The following is a 12,418-nucleotide window of genomic DNA, read 5'->3' on the forward strand; positions in this document are numbered from 1 at the left end:
TTAAAATTGTTTCCTAAAAAAATTAACAAATAACTTAAGAATAAAAAAAAAAGAAACAATTTATATTAGGTACACAACTTAATTGAATAAACATTAATTAGAAAGTATAAATATGTCTTTAACATCTTTCTTGATCAAACTGAATTAGGCTTTAGTACCTTTTGAAATAATTGAATTTTGTCCTTTTCAATTGTGCTTCTTGTTACACCATTTGATTTTATGTTATTTGGTCATATGATCACATGCACTAGTTGTTACAATAACGACCATAGCGCGATTAAACCATGCCGTTCATATCTGTTATGCTTAATGAACATTCAGTCACATTTTATTATGGATCAGTCCTATGATATATTTACATTGTTTACATAGACGTATGAAACGATGCTAGGATATTATCTAATTACTATTTAATGCAAGCACAAACTCTATACACTTTCATTTGGTTATCATATATTGTTCTGTCATGAGAACAACTGATATACACAAATTGTTCCTTTACAATTGGATTACATATATGGCACGATCATGCGAGCTCGTCGATAACGAAGAAATATAAACAAATTATGCAGCAAACCAATAACCCATTGTAAGCGACGAAGAAGAACGAATCAGGGGAACTAACTACAAACAGTAGACATATCAGAACAAGATTTGGAAACGAAAACCAATGATAATGGCGATCGATTAGCTCATGAGCTCCGAGATATATGGCAGCAAGGAAAACCAGTAACAATAAAGGACCCAGGTTGATCTCGGGCGCCATCTTTGAACGGATTTTGGTAAGATTTCTAAGTGAATTTGAAAGATGTTGTATGTTAGTTCATTGAGGTTAAATTATTGATAGAGGTAATCTAACTCAACAGTTATTAATCAAACTCTTTGATAATGATTTCAATTGATTTCTTTAGATTTGGATGTGTGTAAATTAATTATTGTTCTTCTTTACCTTCTTTTTCAAATCAAGCAACCCAAATAGTGGGAAGAAGTTGGTAGGGAACGATGGGCATAGTTGTAAAAATCTCGACCAGGTGCTGATGAATCGTTAGTCTCTAGTTAACCGCCTGACTAGCGATTACAAGACTGACAATGGGCATATTAAAGCCTTTTAATTTGTCTTACGTCGCATAAAGTTGAAAACTTTTAGGAGAAACAAAACCACGTTAACCGTAAAATGGTTAAGATTTGATGAAATGACATTCCAAACGTGCAAAAGTTAAGGCCTGGATAATTGCTTTTAATCAAATAGGGCATCTTAATTTTAATTTGAAGTTGTCGATTAACGATCAGTAGCATGTCACACGAGCAAAGAAGTCTAGATAACAAATGTGATGATTGTCCTAGTAACCAACATTTACCATTTATTTGACTTTTCATGTATCTTAAACGAGATCATGTAATAAAGCGTATGGTTTTTATGCAATGCTAAAAATGAGATCAAATCTGTTGGCATTGACCAAACCAAAATTTTCGCACCCTAGTTAGTAGTTAGTACATACAAGATATCAATGTTATGTCTCTCAAGAGTGGGTCCCACACAATTAACCTTCAATCGACTGTCCAGTACAAATCATATCAAAACTTGGGGATTTAGGTACTCAGTTGAATGTATCATAATGTTCCCACTCTTGAATAGTATCATATAATACATGAGCTTCACCTGCAACGATTTAGAATTAATTACACGACTGGTCCATGTGGTATGCATTGACTTTGGTCCCTAAGTTTAAAATATTACACCTTTGGATCAATAATTTGCGCAAACGTAACAGTTTTGGTCCCTAAGTAGACAAAGGTTAACTTTATTATTATTATTATTATTTTAAATAACCAGAATACCCCTTACTATTGAATATAAGAAAAATAAAAAACCTAAATCCTTTGGGGCGTTTGGTAAAAAAAATGCGCTAAATTCCAACAACAAATTTCTTCCAATTTTTAGTCTGGCACTTTCATTTTTATAAAATTATTAGCTCAAAACTTACCAACTAAGACGGCTTTTTCTTTAGATTCGGTTTTGAGATGCGCCTTAATACTTGCGTCCCCTTTCTCATTTCTCTGCAACATCACAAGTATAACCAGTTGTATTATTACTATAATTAAAAGAAAAGTTAAACGAGACTAGACCGTCAGTCGCACCTTTGGTACAAAAACACCATGATATAAAAGATGGGGAGCAGCATGAGAATTAATATTGATATAGCCAAGTAGAAAATGTTGGTATGTTTCTGCAAAAAAATAATATAATTAATCAGTTATACAAAATAAATATTTATACAGTGTGCATGACTTTGCTTTGCCATGTTAACCTTTTAGATTTGAGATAAACGCAACCCAAATTGACCCATACATCATTACACGGGTCAGAATTTTCACTCTTAAGCATATAACGTATGCTCATTGTGACCATTCTATAACATTTAGAATTCTAATGTCTAACATTTGGTAGACCTTGTTCATTAAACAAAACATATTAAATATATATTAAGGACAGATACAGTTTTGTCCTTTATGTATAAGGTAACTTGCAGATCGTGTCCTTTAACTTCAATAAGTACTAAATATGTCCCTGGAGTTCATATATTGTCACACTTTTTGTAATTTCCACCAACTATGGTTAAGATTTTCTGTTAGATTTTTTTAAATTAACCAACCATTTTGTCTTTACAACTATAGGACAATCGGTTCAAAACAATTCGCAACGGTAATTCTTTTATAAACATATATAAAAAGAATAAAAAAATGAAAATTACGCATTTTGCCCTTTAAATGTAAAGGTAAAACGGTCATTTTTTTCCAAAAAAAAAAACTAACAGGAAAAGCTATGTGGAAAGAACGAAAAGTGTGACAACAGATGAACTTCACATTCTGCAAGTTACACCATACATAAAGAAAGAAAACTGTAATTTACCCTAAATAATATAACAGTGAATGCTTAGTTTCTTACCCTTCCACCTCTAGCAAAAGGCTTGACGTTGCGTGAACAAGTATGCGCGTCACAAAATTGGCGCAAAAATAGTTCTGCAAGTAAATCATAAGGTCTTATTTAATGTAAATGGTAAAACAACATAAATATTTATATATACTAGAGGCAGCAAAATGGGGCGGTTGGGTAACGGGTCCAAACCGGGTCAAACCAATACGCTTTAGTATGATCGGGTGTGTCTCGTTTTGAGCTCTATTTCTAAAGCTCTAGCTCGATTAGTTTATTATTTAGTTATTAAGTTATATAACTTATTATTAATTTTTGTATTTGTTTAGTAACGATTTTTATACATAATATATATTATCTATTATTTTATCATAATATATGCATAATAATTAATATATAAATATGCATAAATCAAATAACAATTATATAAGTAATTAGCTCGTTAATGCTCACGAGCCATATCAAGCTTGATAAGTAAAGCCGGTGGCTCGGACTTGGCTCGCTTACTAAACTAGCTTGTTTTTAGGCTCGGCATTTAAGCTCGATTTGAGCTTTTAGTGAGACGATCTCGAGTAGCTCACAAGCGGCCTGGCTCGTTTAACCATTTCAATAAAATCTAATTTTTGAGTGAAATGATTTAGCAACGTTTGACATGTTTGACCCATTAGAGCTAAACGTTAAATGGTTACCATGAAGTCGACTTGCCGATGGACCCTGATGAACAGGAAAACAGCTGTCTGCAAGACTCTGTATTAAAATAAAACAACTAGTAATGTTAATCATAAACTTTTGTAATAAAAATTATATAAAATTAAGCAACTAACAACCTCACATAAGTGGCGGTTTCTTGCTGCAGCTGCAGGGTTGCATTTTGTTTTGGGAACAACAGAATTTCCTGCATGATCACAATGCAATGCGCCACATAGATCCGCCAAGCAATTATTATGACTCTGCGATTTTATAAAATATATATATGTTAGGATTAAACGCACACACGAAACTGAACACACACACGAAAGCAATAAACGAACACGAGGATTTAACGTGGTTCAGTCTAAACTGACCTACGTCCACGGGTGGCAACTAGGTATATCTTTATTGAGTGACAAATATTACAAGTACATAATGTTGTTTATATAGAGACTGAACTAGGGTTAGTAAATTATTATGCAAGAAATCTAAACCGGGCCGGGCTTGGGCCCGACCGCCCACACCCGTCTCCTCTTTTGACTTCATATAATAAACCGGGCCAACAAGGCCTACGAACCCAACAATCTCCCACTCGGAGGCCTTGAGTACTCTCGTCTGCACTCCTGATTGTACTTCTGTAATCTGAACATTAAACTTCTTCTAGTTGCCACCGCCTTCTCATCAATTAACCAGAAGGCCCGTTGAAGCTCCCCGGAGCTCCAACACGTCAGTCATGGCTGAAACTGCCCCTGACCCGTTCTTTGTCCCTACCGGCTCCCACTGTAACGAACTACCGGATCCTGAGATAACCTGAGAACAAACACTCTCCATATTCAGCAAGTAATTCATTGGAGAGACTTTTACAGCTGGAATACTGGTTTTCTTAATCCACTGTCGACCTGGAACTGTAACTGAAACACGACCTGTGCTCCCACTGTCACGATGTCCCCCAACTGATTTAACCTTCCTAGCTCGTTCATCCTGAATCTTCACTTTGGCTCTGGGTTTGTTACTTGCAAAACGAACCTTCTTCTGCCCACGAGATTCTGTGAACCGGACTTTGTCTTTCACCAAAACTGGATCCACTCCTTTCGGTGACATATCGACCATATACAACGAACCCATTTTCTTGCCACGAGCAACCACGAGATTCCCTTTGACTACTTTCCACTGCCCATTCCCGAACTTAACATCGTGCCCTTGGTCATCCAACTGCCCAACTGAAATCAAACGTTTCTTCAAACTTGGAATAACCCTCACGTCTTTCAAAGTCCAAGAAGTACCGGCTGAAGTTATCAAATCAACGTCTCCCATACCTGTAACCTCTAAAATATCATCATTCGCTAGTCGAACCTTTCCAAAATCCCCAAATTTAAGATTCTTCATCGTTTCACTACAGTGAGTGGCATGAAACGATGCACCAGAATCCATCACCCAAGCATCAACGCTACTCTCAACACTACAAACCAAAGCCTCATCACTACTGACCCCGTCATCTGTGTCGTCTTCTGTAACGTTCACCTCTTTCTTACCATTCGGACACTGATTCCTGAAGTGTCCTTTCTCTTTACAACCCCAACATTCAATATCCTTACGAGTCTTAGACTGACTCCTCTTCCTGCTCCCACTGCCTCGCTGTTTTCCCCTACCTCTACCTTCTGTGACTAGCATATTGCCTGATGATTCACCTGAACTTCTGCGTCTTGAATCTTCTCCCAGAATCAGATCTCGAATCCCATCGAAAGTAATATTTGTAGACGAACTACAAACTGCAGTCACTGTTTGCGACCAACTGTCGGGCAAAGAGGATAATAACAAGAGGCCTTGAACTTCATCATCAAACTTAATGTCAACTGACACTAAGCGGGACAAGATCGAATTAAGATTATTGATATGAGTTGTAACTGACCCACCCTCTTTCATTCTTGTTGTCACTAGCTCTCGGATAAGATAGACTTTATTCGCTGCCGAAGGCTTCTCATACATGTTGGATAGTGCGTCCATCATACCACGGGCTGTGGTTTCTTTCATGACGTTAAACGCCACATCTTCCGACAACGACAATGTAATACAAGCCCTAGCTTTCTTGTCTAACTTCTTCCAATCTGCTTCTGACAACTTTTCTGGTTTTTCATCCTCAAGCACTACATCCAAGTCTTTCTGACAAAGTAGTGCCTCAATCTGCATCTTCCACCAACCGAACTTCTGTATCGAAACCTTTCCGTCTTCTGCCATGGCAATGACTAAAACGAAAAACTGGATAAAACAGAGACAGACACAGCAACACGAGCCTGAACTTAACGATTGTTCTACTGAACTCTGTTAAAAAATCAACCTATTTATACGCAGCGGAATATCGAACTGAAAATCAGAAACTGAAACTTTAAACTGAAACGATAAAACCTGACAAACGCGGTTGGCACTGGTTCTCCGTTTCTTTAACGCTTCTTCTGACTTAAAACTGTTCTTCAACGAAAAATAGGATCTTTATTCAACTATTCTTGACTCGTACTTTGCAAAATAGAATCTCGACCCTTGCTTAAATGGATCTCGGGCCCAACAAAATAAACAAGCTAGACCCTCTCAAAAAATTAAACAATCTGGATAAAGTTGGTGGCCATTGAACTCCCTTGTCAACAAAATAATATTGTTTTTCCTTGTCTTTTCCTAGTCTGGCATGAATCTCAAGAGAAAAATAATAATACAAACCCTTCTTTTCTTCTCTGTTCAAACGCCACTAGCGGAAACAAAAGAGACAACCTGGAATCGAACAATACGATGCTTACAGCTTTCAAACGGAACCAACAAAAAAACGCAGATCGCGCGGGCTGGGTTTAGTAGCGGCGAAACGACGGCGGAAACCCTAACGGCGATCGGAAAACCGTAGGCGGCGGCGGAACCCTAGCGCAGTAGGGTGGCGGCGGCTGGATGGTTTGGCGGCGACTCGGCTGGTTCCCGTGTTCTTCGTGTGATCTCGAACCTAAGCTCTAGATACCACTTGTTAGGATTAAACGCACACACGAAACTGAACACACACACGAAAGCAATAAACGAACACGAGGATTTAACGTGGTTCGGTCTAAACTGACCTACGTCCACGGGTGGCAACTAGGTATATCTTTATTGAGTGACAAATATTACAAGTACATAATGTTGTTTATATAGAGACTGAACTAGGGTTAGTAAATTATTATGCAAGAAATCTAAACCGGGCCGGGCTTGGGCCCGACCGCCCACACCCGTCTCCTCTTTTGACTTCATATAATAAACCGGGCCAACAAGGCCTACGAACCCAACAATATATTTATTTCTGATGCAACAATCTAGTAAAAACAAGTTTTACCAAGCCCGCAGATACCCAAATAACAGCCATGGAAGGACTATTCAGTGAAGAATTAAAAACAATTACAACGCTGATGTGGCGGTCTTAACAGGTTACGGGACAGTGTTGACCAAAACCAAATTTTGTCAAGATTTTTTTCAAAGTATTTGAGAGTCTCTAATAGGGATGTGCATGAAACTAATCGAAAAAACCGAACCCAATCAAAAACAGACAATTTGGATTTTTATTTTCCTGTAAAAACCAAACTATCGGTTTGGTTTCGATCTTGCGTGTAATTAAAAGCGAACAAAGCAAACGGACCGAATTTATGGACTTTCATTTTAATTTTGAATTTTAACTAATTTATAAGAATTCCCAAATGTATAATAATTAATTAACTATTAGTTAACAAAAAGATTCAGGCACACAATGTTATGTCCAAATTCATTTATTTTGAACCAATTTTTTTTCCGTCCCAAAATTTTAAGCTCATATGGTTTTAAAAAACTCAAAAAAAAAACTTTCGGTTTGAGCCCAAAACCGACCCATGCACATTCATAGTCAGTCTCAAATATGATTACAAAACTTACAGAACTGCATTTACAAGTTAACTTTTGAACAAAATAGGTTTATGCATATAAATACATTTCGAGCAAAAAATTATAAAAGTTTTGATATGACAGATTGCACATACAACATTTAGAAGATTGTTGTGCCTGTTGTCAAAATGCTGATCAAGAAATTTCTCTGCACGAAAGCTTTTCTTACAATATCCACACCGCCATTCATTTACATCCACATGAATCTTGTGTTCTTCTTGATCCCTAAATATGTCATTATTGGGATGAAGCTTACACTTATGTGACATCTGGTAATTTTCTTGTTCCACAAATGGAATCAAATACTGCAAAATAAAATAAAGTAAGAAGAATATGCTTACTCATTTAAATTAAATGATCAAAACATAGTTCACTTGTGAATATTGATCACGGTCAATATCAATAGCAGATGCCATCTGAATGTAAATAATTATTGATGGTGAAATAGTAAATAGTTATATACCTCCTCTATAATTTTGTGTGCAGTTCTACTTCTTTCTCTAGAACAATGGACTTCATCAGCATGTTCTTCTGAACTCTGGAGCAAAGAAAATTTTATTGAAACTAATAAGCGGAATGGCTTAAGTTGTGATTGATGTTTTGAAATCAATGACACATGCATGTTCCACATATATACAATAAAACAACACACGTACCCAATATAAATCATACTCATAGCAGAGATACTGACAGGGTCTAGAGAGGGTGTGATGGGCAAACCTTCTTTTTTACGTGAACGATATAGAGTCTAGTAATCCAGATGACATAAAATGAACCTAAGAGAATCCGAGCAAACAACCATACGAAAGTACTGATAGTGGAAAAGTGCACTACCAGTTACATACAGCAATGAACGTACTATAGAAGCTACAGATAACAAAGAAATGAGATAGAAAAAATAACCACTAACCCTTATGCAAGTACCTTATACACTCTCCTAAAAAGGTTTATACATCGAGACTAAACTAAGATAAATGATAAAATACAGGAAAAGCTAAAGCCCCAAGACAAATCCAAGACGGGACTATACACTCCCAAAAAAGTCCATAACCCTAATACTTAATCTCCAAGAGCTCCTATCCCAGATCATGTCCTTAGATTGCAAATCCTGTCTAATCCACTCATGTCAGTTTGGGCCTGCCTCTGCTCCTCCCCCCATCTATTGTGAGGGTTTTCATGGTTCTTACTGAAGTTGTAATTTGTCTCCTCTTCACATGCCTAAACCATCTCGATCTCCACTCTCTTATCTTATACAAGATACATGCTACATATATGCATACAAGAAAAGGACCAAAAAAGATCATCACCAACTCATTTTTCTTGTTTCTACCGAAGTGACAAAAATATCAAAATTCAATACTTTCATCCTGAAAATGCTCAAAGTCACATGCTTCACATAGCTATCTTATTCGAGGCGTTTAGGCTCCTCAATATCCTAATTCTCAACAACTTTAAATCTGATGAAATTCAAACTAAACCTATCAACTTTATGTTGTCTTTATAAACTCCATAAAGTGCAGATTTTTCCAAATAAAAGCTATTGCTTCTTAACAACAATGAGTTCCAAATACAAAACCCTAATAAAATTATATATAATAAAAATCTATTAACAGAAAACAACCATAAGATCTCCTATAATACCATCAAATTAAGCTTCAAAATTCATCAAAGAATAATCAATAACAACAATTTCAAACTCCGAATAATCTCAATCAGCTGTACTTCAGATCAATTGAAGATTAAAAGCTTAATATAATCACAAACACAATTAGATGAAATTAAACCTAGAAATTGAACTGATCGGATAAATTGGGGGAATAATAATAATACCTCTGAAATAGCGAGTATTGATTGTAGAGAAATGAATAAGACGATGAGTTTACATGCAGCACTCGTCATCGTCATCGTCATCTGATCGTTTGTTTGTTTATGCTGGATTTTGGCAAATTCAACAGGGAGATAGAAAAAAGATTTGTTAAAAGTTTATAGAAATGGATGAAAAATGTTACAAAGTTGAAGGGTCAAAATGTATTTCTTTGTTTTTCTTTGTGGTCCTTGAAGTTTTCAAAGTTCTTTTAAAATTGGTATCACACAATAGTTGAAGTAAATATAAAAATACTAGTTTTTATCTCTTGTTTTATGGGGTTATTTTATAATATTCGTTTCTAGTATTTATATATATTTTTTGGATTTTAATTTTATTTATTTTAAGAAAGTTAATAATATAGGATTTTCATATCAAATATTTAGTATATCCCTATTTTATAGGATTTTAAACCGATTTCTACATACATAATCGATTTTAATCTGATTCAGTTTCGGTTTGTTTTTCGGATCAATTCAGTTAATCAATTCTTTTGCCCACCTACTTTATGTGTGGTAGTGAGACAGGTATTGGTCACCCTGTCGTTCAAAAAAAAAGATACTGGTCACCCAACTTATGAAAAAATTTTAACAGCAAATCTTTTTATACGTAGGTTTACTATAATGATTGATTCTGGCTACACAAAAATCAAAAACATGTTTGTTGAACATTATTGCAATATAAAATATCTTTTTATTTCAATAAATCAATGCATTTATATTTTTTAAACTTTTTGCCCTTTTGAGACAATGCTATTTATCTTTTATAGTTAAGCTTTGAAGGATAGATCATGTGCTTGAAATTAATCAATGTAACATTATTTGATTATAAAATATCTCTTTATTCTTATCATACTTTATGTATGGATCATGAGGTAATTATGTCTTTCTATTTCATCTTTGAGTTCTCAATTTAGGTATTTCATCTTCAATGTTTTGTCTAAACAAATACAAACTAGTTTTTTCTTTTTACTTATTTGTTTTTTTTGATAATTACTAAACAAATCTTAATTAGTCTTTCATAGAAGACAAAAGATATCATAGAATGGGAATTGACAACAACTAAATGGGTTTGGAAATCCGTTAACGCGACACGGTCAGTTTTTTTATTAATAGGGTATTAGCAGGTGACTTTTATTGTAACTTGACTTCCCAAATTACATAATGTAGAGTAGTTAAGAGTTGTTTACAAATGCTAACTAAAACCCATTTGTAATTTAACTAGCATGTCCTAAAAATGTTAATCACAGATGAAAGAAATGAAAATTATTGGCAAGTACCAAGTATGCAAATACCCAAACCAATGACCATTGATGGAAGTAGCTAGGTACATTTTCTGTTATGACTTAAAATTTAGACATAAGACTTGTTACCAATTACCATTGATGGAAGTAGCTAGGTACATGTTCTGTTATGACTTAAAATTTAGGCATAAGACTTGTTTACCCTCTAAAACATAAATAAATAAGTATATAAGTAAATACATATATGAACAAGATTATATACTTATGGACCACATGCGATGCATGCTAGCAAGAGGAGGGCGGAAGAAACACCATCCTCTTTAAGATGGGAGATGCTTCTCTTGAACTTGGCGGTGTTGCCTTTGTTATATTGAATTATTGCCTCTTTCTGAATGACTGACTTCCGGTGGTGGTGGTTATGATGATGATTTTTACTTGTTTGTTTTTGAGTTTTCTTTGTATGCTCTAACTTTGAAACCATCTTGTCAAACCCTTAAATTTGTTACTTTTGAGGATTCTATGTGCTGATGTGAATAGAGAATTAGAATCCAAGGTTTATATAGGCAATTAGGCTAACTATGATTTTGGTGTGAAGTTACACTTCTGCCCTTGAGGGACAATGGCATTTATTTTTTAAAGTTTGATTTGAATGGTGGATCATGTGCTTGGGATAAATCAATTCAACATTATTTGATTATAAAATATCTCTCTATTCTTTTTTTTTAATAAATATATATTTATTCTTATCATATGTTGTGTATGGATCATGAGATATTTATGTTTTTATTCTTCATTGAGTTCTCATATGAGGAGGATAAACTTAGGAATTCCATCTTCAAAGTTTTGTCTAGTCATATACAAGTATTTTTGTTTTTTACTTATTTGCTTTTTAGTAAAATCTTATATTTTTTTATAAAAATATTATTAGGTAGTGTTTGGTATACAGAAATGATAAATGAAATAAACTTGGTCATCGTTTTGTTAATAAATAGAATGAAATCACTTATTACACAAGAAATCACATTTCCATTAAACACATCAAAACAAATCATCTGCACCGTTTATTTTATTCCCTATTTCACCATACTTTCTCGACATTACCATCATCACCGTCGCTGCCGACAACCCAACACCACCACCAAGACATTTATCTTAGAAAATGTGATGTTGGCTTCTCCAAGGGCAGTCCATTTATCAACATTGACTATTTTGTTAGTTGATTTTAACTTCTTTGTCACAAATTATCTATTTTTGTGGAAAAGTCAAGTGTAATAGCAAATATATTTCGACAAATCTATTATTTTAAAATCAAATGACAACTTAGTTTAAGTTTCCATAACTATAAGTAATTTAGTAAGAGCGCCATTTCTTAATACGAACTGAAACTTACATCTAAGGTGAAGTTTGGATTAAGCACATGTCTCAATTGTTTAATATATAAACCGTGCTTGTGGAAACTAAAAGTAAACATTTTTACTTGTATAAAATTAAATTAAAGAAATTAAAAAGTATAAAATTAAATTAAAGAAATTAAAAAGTATAAAACAAAAAACTAAACCAACCAACCTAATTACCACCCATTGGACAAGTTAACAACTTGTTTATGATGTTAAATTGTTTCGGCTTGTCAACCCGTTTGATCCTATAAGTAGACGTGTTGTTATAAGGCCATGTTTCAGTTACATTGTTTTTAATGTGTCTGAATTAGAGTTAAAATCTTTGATAGAATTACATTATACGTGTCATGATTTGGCCGTCAATTCAGCTG

General features: G+C 34.5%; 1 protein-coding gene across 2 annotated transcripts; it reads right to left on the minus strand.

Annotated features, from left to right (window-relative positions):
- Positions 1 to 1,083: 1,083 nt before the first annotated feature.
- LOC143579618 (uncharacterized) lies at positions 1,084 to 9,535 on the minus strand. 2 transcript variants are annotated; one of them, XM_077062870.1, is made up of 9 exons: positions 9,374 to 9,535; positions 8,007 to 8,081; positions 7,639 to 7,848; positions 3,760 to 3,882; positions 3,622 to 3,679; positions 2,948 to 3,021; positions 2,140 to 2,228; positions 1,986 to 2,058; positions 1,084 to 1,660 (listed from the first exon to the last, which is right to left on the minus strand). In XM_077062870.1, exons 1-8 carry the CDS (start codon positions 9,452 to 9,454, stop codon positions 1,989 to 1,991), a joined length of 780 nt encoding a protein of 259 aa, XP_076918985.1. In that variant the 5' UTR covers positions 9,455 to 9,535; the 3' UTR covers positions 1,084 to 1,660; positions 1,986 to 1,988. The 2 variants fall into 2 exon arrangements, with proteins under 2 accessions (XP_076918985.1, XP_076918984.1); XM_077062869.1 differs by lacking the exon at positions 1,084 to 1,660 and having other exon boundaries at positions 1,676 to 2,058.
- Between the last annotated feature and the right edge of the window lie 2,883 nt (positions 9,536 to 12,418).

The sequence above is a fragment of the Bidens hawaiensis genome, unplaced genomic scaffold (assembly GCF_021521415.1).
Source record: "Bidens hawaiensis isolate Kalapana, Puna unplaced genomic scaffold, B.hawaiensis_p1.1 tig00029887_1, whole genome shotgun sequence".
Taxonomy (NCBI): Eukaryota; Viridiplantae; Streptophyta; class Magnoliopsida; order Asterales; family Asteraceae; genus Bidens; species Bidens hawaiensis.